The sequence below is a fragment of the Nycticebus coucang genome, chromosome X, assembly GCF_027406575.1.
Source record: "Nycticebus coucang isolate mNycCou1 chromosome X, mNycCou1.pri, whole genome shotgun sequence".
Classification (NCBI taxonomy): Eukaryota; Metazoa; Chordata; class Mammalia; order Primates; family Lorisidae; genus Nycticebus; species Nycticebus coucang.
Genome location: NC_069804.1, coordinates 31727724 through 31744146, shown reverse-complemented (window position 1 = coordinate 31744146; position 16423 = coordinate 31727724). Strand labels below are relative to the sequence as shown.

Here is a 16423-nt window from a genome sequence, read left to right as displayed (position 1 = left end):
TATCCAGCATCTTCAGAATTAGAAAGAATTTCTGAATGGTTAGAAGAATAAAGAACTGGAAAGGGATAATCAAAGAAATTGTGAGGCCTTCCTCTCTTTAGAGACCTTTAAGGGAAGAACAGCCGTTCTTTCTCAATTTAGGCATTCACAGGCTTGGCATTGACAGCCAGTGAGAGCTGGACCAAATGCTCTCTGGAATTCTCTTCTTCCTTTTATGATGCTGGTATTTTAAGAAGAGGGTGCACAGAGCAGCCAAGAGCTCTAATTTCTGGCTCTTCACCATGTTTCTAGCTACCGAAGGGGTAGAGTTTTTAGATTTCCAAAATATCAGACTCTAGCCAGGTAGATCAGGGCATCCAGCCCATATTCTTAAATCAGATTTTATTTACTTTGTGAACAAATCTGAACATGAGAGTTGTATCCTAGAGAAGAAAAAAAGGCAAGAGGGGGTTGCGCCTGTGGCTCAAAGAAGTAGGGCTCCAGCCCCATATGCCAGAGGTGGCGGGTTCAAACCCAGCCCCGACCAAAAAAAAAAAAAGAAAGAAAGAAAGAAAAAAGGACAAGAGGAGAGTTGGGCAGAGAATGAGAAAGGGGAAGAGAAGGCAGAGGGAAGGAGAGAGAAAAGAATAGAGATCAGACAGAGAAAAATTGAAGGTGAGGGACTACATCAAAGTAGCAGCTAAATATCTTTTTTTTTCCATATTAAAAATTCCTGTCTGCCAAAACAAAAATGCATAATTAGTGGCTGAATACAAATCCATTTCCTTTATCGTTTAAATGACATATCGCCAAGGAACAACACAGCATGTGTGGTTAAAGGTTGGGTGATTCAATCCCTCTATTACTCCATATAAAACAAAGAAGCTGGAGTTTCATTACCCTTAAATTGTCTGGCAGTGGATGAAGTTAACTTTTATTAGAAGCTGTTCTTTCATATTAGACAGCGTAGTCATGGATATATTAGCTTTGACGTTTCCTTACATCTCAATACATTGTAGTGTGAATTTACTGTGACACTAATTTAGAAGGAAGCTTTTCATAAGAGGAAATAATGGTCAGCATCAGCTGTGCTTCAGATTATTAGCAGGATGAAAAATCAGGAAAAAATGTACGTACAGATGAAATTACTAGATGTTAATAAGAATCTTTCTACATTTCTATTTCTGATGCTATTCTGTTTCTTAAAACTCCAGTGTCTCAAAACTTCAGTGTCTTAAAACTATATTCAGGAGGAAGATTTTATTGTTGAGAAAATGTTATAGTGTCTCCTAAACAGGATTGTTTTATCTTAAAGAAAGAAAAAAACCCAGCAGATCAAATAGTGGATAAAAACTATTTGTGGAGGTTCAGCTTTAGGAAAGAAAAAAAAATCCTTACAAATTAAGCATTTAAAAAAGTGTAAAGATAATGTGTTTGACTCGTCAACAAATTCATTATAAAATGAGTTCCCAGTATATGAAATGAAATTTCACCTATAGGATTCATTACTCATCGCCAGAGTTTTATTACGCTCTAATTCCAGGTGCCATTCCCTCTCTTTTGGTTATCTTTTCTAAAAAAATCTAGCTGGTCATCTGACATTTTGAGACATCAATTAAACATATAATCAGTAAATGAATTTGGATTCTTTTTCAAACAAAAGAGAAGAACAAGCATGCTGGAGTGATAAGCATCCTACTTTAGCTTCAATAACTTAGGATGTAAATATATCACAGAGGGGTGTTTCAACTGCTAAACTAATAAAACCTGGTCAATCAAATAGTTAAAGATATTGAGAAGCAGCGACAGAAAGGGTTATAAGAAAAGCACCCAGTGGAGACACATACAAGAAACCCTGTCAGTCTACTCATTCAGTTTCTTATCTGTTCTATAGGTTCGGCAGTGGAAAGTTTGTTTTTTTTTTCCTTTGCATTTATCTTTGTGCCTGAATGAGTTCAATTTCACTTAGATTAGGACAGAAATTTCAGAACAGCAGGTTAATCCGTTCTGTCTTCATGGGCAACTGAGCAAACAGACCAATATCAGTGTAAAATTGTAATTCTGGAGATTAATGTTGTCTTTCCTGTTTGCAATGAACTTGACCTCCTTCCCTTTCTTTTTTTTTTTCCTTTTTCAGCTTCTGTCCAGGGTCCCTGGGAGAGAGCCATCTCACCAAACAAAGTGCCCTACTATATCAAGTAAGTCGAAAGAATCACATTCTTAAAGGAGCATTTATTGTGACTAATCTGTATATTAACAAATGAATTTATTTTTATGTGACATCAGCCTGGCCTACAATATGTATTTCTTTCCTGAGGAATCTTAGATAGTAAACTCATGATAAAATTACCATTGTAAATTTGCCGATGCAACAGAGACCTGCTTTTGAGAAAACTTCTTTTTAATGCAGCATATATGATACGTTTTGTGATGGGGAGCAGATTTTTCACAATAGAACTGAACATAAAGCTCCAGATAATATTATTGATAGTGGGAGTGAATGTGTGCAAGAACAATTTCATTTATCTAGGGGCTTCCCACGTTTCTTCTTCAGATAAAGATGGAAGATTTCAGTAGTTATGTGTACACAGACTGTTTTAGGTGAACGAATACGTCATATATCCAAAAGGCAGAAAGCAGCAATTCCAGGTTTGTGGAACTGAGTTATTCATTCTTGATTACATGGCACTCAGTATTTGTCACCTACAATAACAGAATGTTACTTTTTTCTGGGACTGTTTGTGCCAGTCCAAGGAATAGAGGTATTATTGGAAGCCCCTTCTGAAGGGATGTTGCATGAAATGTAAGTTGCGATATATTGGGTCAACATGGAAGAGAGAGGAGATTGAATGATTATGATATCTACACAGTCTCTCATCAATTGTGCAGTAGAGTCAAATTTAAATTTAACTTTGAATTGCCTAGCTAAACAATTAAAATTGATCTAGTTTGTGAAATACTTTTTAATACCAACTGAATTCTTTGAACTTGATTCTGTCATTAATCTAACTAAAAATATTAAATGTTTTCCCATTTTTTCAGCCTGCCATCTTTTATCAAATTTGTTTTTATTCTTCCACTGCCCATCAATTCTTTTTAATTTAGCTCTAAAGCAATAACAGCAGTCCTAGATCTTCATTAGTATAGTTCTTAAGAAATTTGATTTCATGCCTCTATTTTGGTAACTCAGAAGAATGGGAATGAAGGGAGTCTTCTGGCTCTTCAAGAAGAGAAACATCCTTTAGGAAATGGTTTACTCTTTGTCTTTTTTTTTTTTTTTATTGGGGTGGGCACTTCAAGTTCTGGGGAGCTGGAAGTAATAGAAACAGGGAGAACCACATGGAGACTGGGGGGCAAGGATAGACCCAAGTATTTCTTCCTCCCTGTGTTAGTTCACCAAATATTTATAGAGTATTGTCTTGTCTCCTGACCAGGCCTGTGGGAGACTTGGAAAGACATAAACAGGTTTCAGCCCTCAGATGGTGCTGAGCAGGCATAAATGGGTGGGGTGGGCAGGTTTGGGGGCACTGAACCCAGAGGGGACAGTGTGAGCCTGGAATTGGGGAAAGGACTCTGAGAAGAGCTCCCTTGACAAGACTACCCTGTTTCCCCGAAAATAAGACAGTGTCTTATTTTAAGGTGTGCTCCCAAAGATGCGCTAGGTCTTATTTTCAGGGGATGTCTTATCTTTCCTGTAAGTAGGTCTTATTTTAGGAGGATGTCCTATTTTCGGGAAAACAGGATAGCATTGAGGGAGTTGGGAACCACTTGAACTTTTCCTTTTCTTAAATTGTGGGAAAATGTACACAACATAATACTCTTTGTCTTGGTAAATTTTTCCAAACTATGTTATCTCTTAACTTTAAAAATTCTTCTTTAATATGCTTTGATCCTGCTTTTTAATTTTCTTATTATTAAATTTTATTATTTTTGTTGTATTTAATTCATTAACGCTCACTTTAAATTATATATTTTTATTAGCTATTGAAATCACATGTTTGTTTGTTTGTTTGTTTGTTTTTGCAGTTTTTAGTCGGGGCTGGGTTTGAACCCACCACCTCCAGTATATGGGGCCGGTGCCCTACTCCCTGAGCCACAGGCGCCGCCCAAATCATATGTTTTATTAAATAATATATTGATGTAGACATGCACTGCTGCTCTACAGCCACTGCATATTTATGGAACTATTTTATTCAAACTCTTCACAATGATTTTCTGCATCAGTGTCTTTGTCATCACAAATTTTCATCTCTGTGATACCTGAGATCTGTGACTTCTTCAGCCCACTTATGAAGCTCTCACTTTTATCCAGTTCCTTTATGAGCTGAAATGAAGAATTTTTTCTCCTTCTGTAGATGTTTTAAGAACACTTAAGAATCCAAGACACCTTTAAGCCTAATATTCTCCAACTTACTACCTGTTTGGGACTCATTAACTGTCTCACACAGATTCCTGAAATCCCTCAGTCCCATCATTTTTCTCTAAATATTCATCTTCTTCATGTTATATCTGCTACAAGAGAGGTAACATCATGGATGTTACTATGGGGGGATGAAATGAATTCAGTCCAAAAAATAAAAAGGAGACAAACTGCAGAAAAGCTGTAATTCCCACCCTCTACCCCCATGAATTAGTCTCTCACTTCTCTTCAATGGAATCAGAGAGCAGCTAGACACCCTATTTATCCAATGCTCATTCATGTACTTGAAGATCATCATGGAGGTATTAATAAGGGTGCAGATCTGTGAATTAAAAAAACTTGATTTTTAGTCCTGACTCTGCTATCAAATGATTGTGTGGCCTTGGGCAAGTCGCTTAACCTATAAACATCTTAGTTTCTCATTTATAAAATAGAATTGGACTAGATAATATCTAAGGTTCTTTTTAGCTCTCAGTATCAGTGAGTGTGCCTCATTCAATAGTCTTGTCCAAACTCGAAAATCTAAGATCTCAGCTTTTGTTTGAGAATGCCATCTTTATTGTTTAAATTCCCTATTTTAATTATTAACATACGACAAATTATTTTTTAACTATGGGAATTTTATTTTCCCACTATTTAATTAGCTTCAGATATGCCCCCTCAATTCACTCCATTTTCCTAGGCGCCTCTTTAAAGAGCTTCAATCTTGGTATATAATTTAGGACTATTATTCTTCCTGGCCCAATGATAAGAGATTTAAAGCAATAGATGGAAAAAATTAGAAGAAAGTTGAGTATGTAGAGCTTAAAAGACTCTAAAGTAATAAGTTCCTTTGAATGAGGAATTGCATAATTTCTCAAAGGTATCTTGGAAATTTTCTGGGGAACAATTCTCTCTATAATTATAATCTATTTGAAATTATGGATTATAGAATTTTCCAAATATAAATCCAAAATGTTAACCTGTAACACAGGGAGAACAAGGTTCATAAAATAAACATTGTTAGAAGCCAATTATTAATGCCACTGTGTTGTATTATTACCAATTACTATTGTCTAAAACATTTTACTCAAAACAAATTAATTTGATGCACAAGGTTCAGTGGACTTCGTGCCCTGGCTAATGCCATTTATGATCTGTGATGCCATATTGTTCCAAAAATAACAATGAAAATAAGCTTCCAATGACATTGCTTCAACCAGTCCCAATTTTTCCTCTTTCTTATCTTGTTTGTATTGACTTCCATTCAAGAGTTTTTACCACACATACCCAGCTGTAAAATCAGGTGTCTTCTCTGGCTATATTGTTTTCAATGCTTTATAACTTTTCCTTTTCAATTCTGAGATAAACTGATCATCCAAATAACAAAAGGTTTCTATACCAACAGCACAGTTTCTAGTTGGTGTTTGAGTTGTGCACTCATCCTTGAGGTTTTAAGTCATAAACGACATCTTTTACTCTAGATAGATTCTAAAAACCTTGATTTTGATACTTCATAATACATGTTTGTCTATTTTATTAGTCCAGAGTATACATTTTTGTTACAGTTTTCATATTCCCTCTCCCTTGGGTCTCTCTTATTCTGCCAGCATCTCTTTCAGATTATTTGATTACAGCTTTCATTGCCACTGAAAAAATAATCACCAACAATGTTCAACCTGTTACAACTGCCTTTTCTACCCGCTACCATTCTGTAGGTTTTTGGCCTACTGTCAAACTCATGAAAATTTCAATATAATAGCCTTTAACCAGCTGCTGCATTCTGTTAGGATTTCTTTCACCTTTTTATGTTGTATAGTCCCATATGGGTAAACCAAACAGAGCCAAGAGCTAGGACTCTCTTGCTTTCTTAATGAGTTTGAAAATTATTCTTCTGTGTTCTGGACTGTCAAAAGAATTTAGGAATCCCAAACTTGCATGCAGGATATTCAAATAAGAGGATAAGAAATATCACCCTGGGTCAAACCAACAGGGCACCTAGCACAGAACTCTTTCCCAGACAAAAATACCAATAGTTATTTTGTTAGTTAACCTACTGATTTTTGCCTAAAAAATTAGGATCCGTTGTGACCATTTCTTAATAATGGATTGTAAATCAACTGGCAGTGAGTTTATCCTATGGTGTCTTAAACAATTTCCATTACCCATCTCAGCCTTGTCTTAGGAATAGGTTCCATAAATGTACTGACTTTTATATGAATTAAGAAATGTTTTAATTTCTCTTTAATCTGCATCCTCTAACCTCAAGGAATGACCCCAATTAAATGCTTGGAATTCAGTAAACACATTTCTATTTACCCAGACTTGACTTTAACCTCATATCCCCCCACTAATGCTTTTTCATTTTCATCTTCCCAGTCTGAGAAACTCTAATCCTTTTTAGTCTTTTAGTCTGTCCTTGACTGAAAGATAAGCTTCCCCTTGATCATCTTAGTTGTTTTTCCCTGGATCTTTTCCAGCTCTTTTATATCTTCCTTGGGATATTGTGACTAGAACAGCCCAAATATTGGTTATGAAATTTGTTAGCATTTTCTGTAGTCACCACTCACTCTTGAAGAAAGTAAATATTATTTGCTGTCTCCCATTGGTAGCGAAATTGGAGAAACCAATTGAGATCATAACCTGTTCTACATATATTAGTTCTAGCTGAAGGTTGGTATTCTGCTACTTTTCTATAATACCAGCTGAAGTACTTGACCTTATATTTCTGCCAGCTGTCCCTTAGGAAGGATTTGATTTTTAGACAAGCTGGTCCTTTCCTCCTTCGAAGATGCTGCAGTTGCTAACTAATGGGAGGAATTCACTAATGAAACTCGGTATTAAACCTGCTGACTTAATCAGCAGTAGTACATTTTATCGGGTTCTCTTTCTAAATATCTCTGAAGCACTTCACAGAAGAGCAAAACAGGGTTCTGGGAAACTTGCTAATGGTGTAACTTTTTTTTTAATATGCAGTGCTCAAGAGCATCTCATGTCCAAAGGAGTGTCTTTTTCTGCTAGCTATTTCTCTGTTCTATATACATTTGCTACATACGTTGCTTGATGACCTCAGTCTACTACCTTTTCTCCACCCTCAATCCCCAGCATGTTTCCACAGCCATTTATTTTGCATCTGAGTTGCTTATAACTTTCTAGTGGTTCCTGCTTACCAAAATATGATGTAAGACCTACCTGAATGAACAGTTTATACAGTCAACATTTCTTATTATGTTTGCTACCTCGGCTGACAAAATTGCTGGTTTGGGTTCTGACTCTCCAGTCTTCTTATAGCCTACGGTTCCTATATCTCTACCAGAATGAATATTTGATTCTCTGCATGGAATTGTGGCCATCTGTCTAGACTTACCTTTTGGTATTTCTGTCATTCTGTATCCTACTGGTCTACATTCTGGTTTGTATTCATGGATCTTGCTCTGACTTTTAGTACCAGTGTTCTCTAATTCTAATAGCATCCAAGTCTTGGCACTACCCACTCCATACTGTATTTCCTCTCTTACTATTTTCTGGGCAATTTTTCACAATCCAAGTACTTCCCATGTTTACAGCATATCTTGCCCTCATTCTTGCTGCAGCTCCTATTTGTGCAAGCAGTTGCTCTAATTCAGCAGTTCTCAACCTGTGGGTCGCGACCCCTTTGTAACAATGAAAATACATCGCAGCATTAGGAAGGTTGAGAACCACTGCTCTAATTCAAGTTTTGGTTGGTTTATTTCTTCCTGTGAATTATTGATTATTATTTTAGCACCTATATTTACATACAGAGGTAGCAACGGTTAGCAATTCCTTAGCTTCAACAGAAATCGACATGCTAAGAATTTCTCTGTTGGCTGATTCTCATGTATATTTCCCTTCAAAATATGCCTTTTAGAAGCTAACAAGACAATATTAAAATAGTAGGAATGTTAAATAGATCAGGCATCAGAAGACATGAAATCTAGTTCTAGCTTTGCTGTTAACTAGCTATTTGACCAATGGTGAATTGCTTATCTTCTGTAGGCCTCAGTTTATCTTTCTGTCATTTTAGGAAGCCGAATCCAGATACCAAAGGTCATTTCCAGTTCTGACATTCTCTGATTTTATAAACGTTGACTTTGAAATAGAAATCATTTGTGACAGTTTCCAGAGAAGTGAAAATGAATCTTCATATCGCCCTTGAGGATTCTTATTGCACTATCAATCTTATCAGGATAGAAAACACAAATAATATTAAACCTTTTACTTAACCATTTAGCACCATTGATGATGGGAAGTGGATGTAACAGAGAATCAACTGTCTAATTTGAGCTGTCAGTCTTTGAGGATGCTACTGAATATCTCTGGGTAATTAAATTTTTGAAATCACTGCCAAAAGCCCGGTGCTCTGACTTTTCAAAAGGCTTTAGTACACAAAGATAACCCAGAGGTCAATCTTCTCTGCTGTGCTTTCTTCTCCATAGTTTGATGGTTCCAAAGGTCAAATTAGCTGAGTCTCATTAAGCTCTGGAACTGGATGAAGGAATAGTCAGTAATGCATAATTGATGATATAATCATGAAAACAACTCAGGTTAAGATATTAGCTGAAAGAGAGTGAAATGGGTGCCATAGTGTTATGCAGAGTACTAAGCCTGGCCTTTGATTTTGTAGAACTTGTTGCAAGATGTAAATGTTGGTATTGCTTGTATCTCATAAATTTGTTAAAAACAAAAAACTCATATCCTTCTTTATAATTTCACAAACTGGTTCATATAATCTCAACTGAAATAACAGGCTGTGTGAGGATAGATGTTGTATCTCTTTTTCTAGCAGAGTGGCTCACAGCTAACAGGTACTCAGTAAAGATTTGAATGAATGAATGGACAAATGAACATATATCAATAATTCTACGTGCTTTACAGTCTCCTGACTCCTTTTACCTTCAGAAAATCTTCTAGTACTAAATGTGGTGGCTCATGCCTATAATCCCAAAACTTTGGGAGGCTGAGGCAGGAGGATTGCTTGAGTCCAGATGTTCAAGACCAGCCTGGGCAAGAGTAAGACCCTAGTCTCTAAAACATATATATATAGACCATAATATAGTGTATATATATATATGTATATATATATACACATGTGTGTGTATACCTGTAGTCTCATACATACATATACATATACATCCTTCAAATCATATACATATATGTATGAGACTATAGGTGCATCCCTATAGTCTCAAATACTCAGCAGACTGAAGTGGGAGGATCACTTGAGCCCAAGAGTTTGAGGTTGCAGTGAGCTATGATGATACCAGCCTGGGCAACAGAGTGAGACCCTGTCTCAAAAAAAAAAAAAATCATCTGGTGTCTGTGTGTTACTTTAGATTTATAATTCAAATACATATCTCATGTCCTCTGAACATCAATGTTAGAAAGCATGCCGAGTCTTTGATAGAGTTTCTCATATCACCTACAGTGTGGTACGTAAGAGACAGTCCTTAGCATGCATGTCTGAATGGTACATACCAAAACCTACACTCTAGATTCTGTTTTGTCTTTATCAAACAATTTGAATAGGGACATAATTTAGCCCATCTGGGACTGAGTTTCCCCATCTACAATGAAGAGGTCAGACTAGATAATGCCTGAGGTCGCTCTGCGGTCTGGCTTTTTTTTGTTTCAGTAAAACTGGGATCTTGGTTTTTCCTAAATGTTATTCATGAGGTGTATTCTGGTTTTCCAGTGGTCAGTAGAGCTTTAAATTGATCAGCCAGTGGGTTTCACTGAGCATTGTGAATAGGACCTACTTTTGGGGCTGGGATCTAGTAGCCACTGAGTCTTAAGAGGATGTCATAGATGACAAAATTTTATTTTCTAAAAAATACTGTAATATGGGCTGGGCGCTATTGCTCACGCCTGTAATCCCAACACTGGAGAGGCCAAGATAGGAGGATTGCCAGAGCTCATGGGTTCAAGACCAGCCTGAGCAAGAGTGAGACCCCATCCCAAAAAAATAGCCAGGTGTTGTGGTTGGTGCCTGTAGTCTCAGCTACTTGGGAGGCAAGAGAATTGCTTAAACCCAAGAGTTTGAGGTTACTGTGAGCTGTGACGCCACAGCACTCTACCGAGGGCAACAAAGTGAAACTCTGTCTCAAATAAATAAATAAATAAAAATACTGTAATATTCTGTATATTGTATACAATACCGAAGGGTGGCAACATAGGTACATGTACATATATATGTGGCAGCTAAAATGTAATGTTGTGTGCAGGCAAAAAACTCTACTATATTATGGTCTGTATTATGCTATATCATGCATACAGTATAGCATAGATGTCTCTTGCCTCATTCATGGCACTTTTGGGACTGTGAGAGCATAGAACATAGTCAAGTCTATTTATTCAAAAGAGAAAGAGTAAATTATTTCAGCTATTCCTTCACTTTCTTTTTCTAACTTTTGTAAACATGCATTCTCTTATATAATCATATAGTGGAAAAATACAGCAGTAGAATAAAATAAATCTGCTTTTGAAACCCAGATTTATTATTATGACTAAGGTTGGGCTCTGCTATTTGAACAATTTACTTAAGTTGACACCCATTCTATTTCATGGCAAATAAGGAATCACTCGAGAAATGTTAATCGGCTTTCCTTCTCTCTTCTGAAACTAGATTGAAGTCCAATTGACCTCTACTAGATACTGAGTGTTGGATTTTTAGGAAAACACTCATAGAGCTAGAGCCAGTGTGAGCGACATACTTAGAATATTTTCTAGGACCCAAATGTGCCCTTAATCAAATTAGTTTATTTACATTTTTAGAGTTCCCACATAATTGGGGGTATGTGTGAATTCCCAAACATTCCTGGGCCTCTCCAAGGCTTCTCTAATCGGTTTTTATCCTGTCCCCCTGGGAAGTAGCATCCTGTTTCATTCAAAAGGTCAGCAGCAGCAGCCCAGACAACATTTTAAAATAACTTAATAACCCTGAACTGCCTCTCCCCTTTGGATAATTTCCTTAGAGTATTAGTCCTTTGAACACTGACCTGGTTGCAGAAAATGTCCCTTTCTCAGCAGGAAAACTCCAAATCCCATTGACTCTTCCCCTCCTTCATTGCAGGGGATAAAGTAGGGAAGTAGGGCATAGGGAGAGGGAATTTAATACTTCTTTGGGGAAGAATGTTAACATGTTATCTATCTATCTATCTCTCCCCCCAATAAATAGCTAGATAGATAGAGATAGATTCTTCTTTAAAAAAAAATAAACTCTGAATGCATTGTATAAATCTTTGCATGAGATTAAAAAAAAAAAAAAAAAACCTCTCCTTTTCGCAGCAGATTGGAAAGCTCCTAAGAACAGGTACTAGAAGGGGCTTAGCCCATTGTCAGCATTCAACAAATGAGCACATCTTCTGTGATGTCATTAACTCCTGGGGGGATGAATCTAAGAAGCGCCTGTGTTATTCCTGAAACTTTCAATTACTTTTTCTGTTTTTCTTTCTCAGTTTATCCACATCCATCTTGGTCCCCAAAGCCACTGCATGTCAGATAGTCAGTGCAAGGTGTAATTTTTAACTTACTACTTTGTTTTAGAGGGAATTTTTTTGTTTGTTTTCTTTCCTTTTTGTTTGGTCAATTTTTCTTGGTCTTAAGCAGTCTAGAAAGCATGTATCTCATAGTGACAGTCTATATAATCTCCTAGACAGGAAGAAGAGCAAAGTTCAAGGTGTGCCTGCTATATGCTAAATGATAGACTAAGTGTTTCTCTGTATCTTCTTTTTTAATTCTCAGAACAACCCCAGTTATTATCCAATGAAGAAGAAACAGCCGAGCCTCAAAGAGGTTGGTGGCTTACCCAAGTCACTTTAATAATAGGGCAGAGAATTTATATTTTAAAATCACCATATCATTATCATCATCATCTCAGCTGTTGCTCTCAACTGTTTCCACTTCCTAGTACTATTGGTTGAAAAGTGGTTATCAGTATAACCAAATGCATCCCGTCTACCACTGAGGCTGCCGTTTGGGTATTGCTACCACTACCCTATTATTCCTTCTCTGTATTGTTCGTGTTTTTTCCCTGCTTTATCTACTCAATCAACTTCTATCACTACTGCTTTGCAGAGATATAAATTACTCTTTGCTGTTTGGGGCAGTAAAGAGGAACAACAAAAAAAACCAAAATGAAACAAAAACCTGGTCGACCCTGATGTAAGCACTTTTCTCTCTCTGTAGAGAGACTGAGAAAGCAAAAGATTTGTGAGTCATATTCCACTTCATCTGAGTTTCCCTAAGATGAAAGCATGACCAAGACAAGTAATCTAATAGATGCCACAGAATGTGTTTCTCTTCATACTTCCTATTGTAAGTCTTTTTGAAAGGTAGGACATGGCCAACACAGGTATACTAGACCTGTTCTAAAGGGTTCTTTGGAACACTTGTCCACGTCCTTGAATTTGACACCATCCCCTCCTTCCAGAACAAATAAAGTCATCCCTCCCATAAACTTCAGGCCTGTAGTTCCAGTGGCTATAAGTCATGATTCCCCCAGGCATTGAGCACTGGGTCACTCCATGTATTACATGTAGAACATCTCATCTTACTATAGAAGGATGGTCTTTACTTTTTTTATTATATTATTTATTATTTATTTTATTATTTATATTATTATTATATTATATTATTATATTTTATTATTATAACTACGTGGTCACAAAGAATTATTTCCTATAGTTTCTCTCGTAATGACTCAAAATCACCAAACCAGTTTGAGCAATTAATATCATTTTGAACATAAACGACTTATATTGTCTGAAGATTTAAAAAAATATATCTGAACATCTACTCACCCTGTACTCCAGTACTAATCTGTAAGTGCTTTATCAAATAAAGGCCAGATTATCTATTTTTTCTCACTCTTAATTATATCAATGCTACAGAAAATTTTCTTCCGGGCGTGGTGGCTCACACCTGTAATTCCAGCACTTGGGAGACCATGGGGGGTAGATTGCCTGAGCTCATGGGTTTGAGACTAGCCTGAGCCAGAGCAAGACCCTGTCTCTAAAAACTAGTCAGGTTTGTGGCAGGCGCCTATAGTCCCAGGTACTTGGGAGGCTGAGGCAAGAGATCTCTTGAACCCAAGAGTTTGAGGTTGCTGTGAGCTAAGATGCCATGGCACTCTACCAACGGTGACCAAGTGAGGCTCTGCCTCAAAAAAAAAAAAAAAAAAAAAAAAAGAAAGAAAATTTTCAGCCCCCTGGGCGGCGCCTGTGGCTCAAGAAGTAGGGTGCCGGTCCCATATGCCAGAGGTGGTGGGTTCAAACCCAGCCCTGGCCAAAAAAAAAAAAAAAAAAAAAAAAAAAAGAAAATTTTCAGCCCCCAAACCATTAAATAATAAGAATGAACCCTAGATGGAACAGGACGGGCTGAGCAGGCACAGCAAAAGTTCAAGGTGGAACTGTTTATACCTACAATAAAAAAGTCTATGAGCATTTTACTTATATAAACATACATAGACATATGTGTGTGCGTGTTTATATATGTATGTATGTATGTGTGTGTATATTATATATAATATTTTATATATATATATATATATGGAGTGGGGGGTGGAGGATGTTAACAGCGGGTTGTGAATCATTCCCTGGGGGATGTGAAGGGAATAAATGATTTCAACATACTACCTTATAAACATGCTAATGACCTCCCAGACCTACTTATTAATCTTGTTAATGGTGTTTAACTAGCAGAAAGGTACCTGAGAGTCTCTATCAATAAAATACTTTTTTTAGGATATACCTGGCCTGCTGGGTTGCTTATTGTAAACAAAGCTGGAATTTATGGATTTCCGGGTCATGGCTGCCTAGAGAATGGGAAATATTCACATGAGCATTTTTCCATTTTTGTAATTAACAGAGAATAAAACGCAGGCCTTTTGGAGCTGAAATGATTTCCTTTCAATGTCAGTATTTCTGTGTAAATTTTTCTTAAATTATCTGGATTGGGGTTTTTTAGTTTTGAGGGAGTTTAGTTGTTTTGTTTTGTTTTGTTTTTGAGATGGAGTCTTGTACTGTTACCTGAACTAGAGTACGGGAGCATCATCATAGCTCACTGTAATCTCAAATTCCTGGGGCTCAAGCCTTGGTTATTCTAAATAACCTCTCCTGCCTCAGCCTTGGTTATTCTAAATAACCCCACTGGGATTATAGTTGATTGAATCATATTTGGGAGAATATCTAGCATCAGTTCATTCATCTTCTCTATTTTAGTTTTTTGTTTTTGTTTTTTTTTTTCCTTTGCAGTTTTTGGCTGGGTCTAGGTTTGAACCCGCCACCTCCAGCATATGGGGCCTGCACCTGACTCCTTTGAGCCACAGGCGCCGCCCATCTTCTCTATTTTAGTTGTTCGAGAGCAGACTATCCTGTGAAATGCATGATGGGTTGGTTGCCTAGTTGGACTATCCTGTAAACTGAAAATCTAAAATTTATTATTTTGAAGAAATTCTTTTTAAGTGAATATGTTACTTTAGCAGCACCTATTGCCAAATTTTTGAAGGATATTTTAGGAAAATGCCTTCAAATCCTCTTTATCTCAATACCCACAGGCTACCTTTAGGAGCCAAGGTTGTTCAGTGAGTGCATATAAGCCTATATCTTTTTTTTAAGACAGAGTCTCACTCTGCCACCCCGAGTGCCATGGCTTCATAGCTCACAGCAACCTCAAACTCTTGGGCTCAAGACATCTTCCTGTCTCAGCTTCCCAAGTAGCTGGCACTGCAAGTGCCTACCGCAACTCCCAGCTAGTTTTTCTGTTTTTATTAGTAATAAGATCTTGCTCTTGCTTAGGCTGGTCTCAAACTCCTAAGCTCAGTGATCCACCGCCTCCCCCTCCCAGGGTGCTGGGATTAGAGGCATGAGCCACCACACCCGGTCTAGTCTATGTCTTTTTTTTTTTTTTTTTTTTTAGAGACAGAGTCTCACTATGTTGTCCTCAGTAGAGTGCTGTGGTGTCACTCCTGGGCTTAGGCGATTCTCTTGCCTCAGCCTCCCAAGTAGCTGGGACTACAGGTGCCTGTCACAACGCCTGGCCATTTTTTTATTGCAGTTTGGCCGGGGCCAGGTTTGAACCCGCTACCCTTGGCATATGGGACCAGCACTCTATCCACTGAGCCACAGGTGCCGCCCCTAGTCTGTCTTAATATTAGACTTTTGTTTTGTTTTGTTTTGTTTTGAGACAGAGTCTCACTATGTTGCCCTCAGTAGAGTGCTGTAGTATCATAGCTCACAGCAACCTCAGTCTCTTGGGCTTAAGTGATTCTCTTGCCTCAGCCTCCCAGGTAGCTGGGACTACAGGCGCCCGCCACAACATCCAGCTATTTTTTCCTTGCAGTTGTCATTGTTGTTTAGCTAGCCAGGGCTGGGTTCGAACCCACCAGCCTCAGTGTATGTGGCCATGGCCCTACTCACTGAGCTATGGGTGCCGCCCTAATATTAGACTTTTAAGTTCCAATGAGTTAAGTGGTAGACTCTAAGATTGATACATTGAGCCAATATCATAGTAGCATCCAATATGGAAGAAAAGACTTTAAGTTTGGCATTTAGTTATACTCAGCAGTTCTTACGAATATTACATGTTATTATCAAGCATATAAAAATAGATAAATTTCATAAATGCCTGATATTGATAAAAGAGAGCCAATTTTTTTTTCAAATATAGTTTTTTGTGGGATTTGGGGGGGCATGGTTAAATGTTATCTCATGATATCTTTTTGAAGAGATTTTATTATCAAGGACCTTAAAGTTGTTAATCTAACTCATATTTCATATACTTTTAGTCACCAAGCCATTTCTTTTTACTGTAAGTACTATAGAACAGCAAAAGGCATCCTTATATTGCTCAGCCTCATTTCTCATCAGCAAAATCACCAATCATATTCCAAGTCCTTGAATGTATTGCTTGAGAAGAGGATATATAAATTGAAAGGGAGCAACTCAATGTTGAGGTAGCAATTTGATCTTTCTATATTAACTAGTAGATTCAGAGCATGCTAATCTTGTTTACACTCATGTACTGAAA

The 16423-nt window shown here is 37.3% G+C and overlaps 1 protein-coding gene across 8 annotated transcripts in view; it reads left to right on the top strand.

The window, feature by feature from the left end:
- The window catches only part of DMD (dystrophin), a 2416375-nt gene that overhangs the window by 2176820 nt on the left and 223132 nt on the right, over positions 1-16423 (top strand). For all 8 annotated transcript variants that reach the window (XM_053581215.1, XM_053581214.1, XM_053581218.1 and 5 more), the window contains one exon: positions 2117-2177. In XM_053581215.1, the coding sequence (XP_053437190.1) occupies positions 2117-2177 (61 nt within the window). The remainder of the gene's footprint in view (positions 1-2116; positions 2178-16423) is intronic.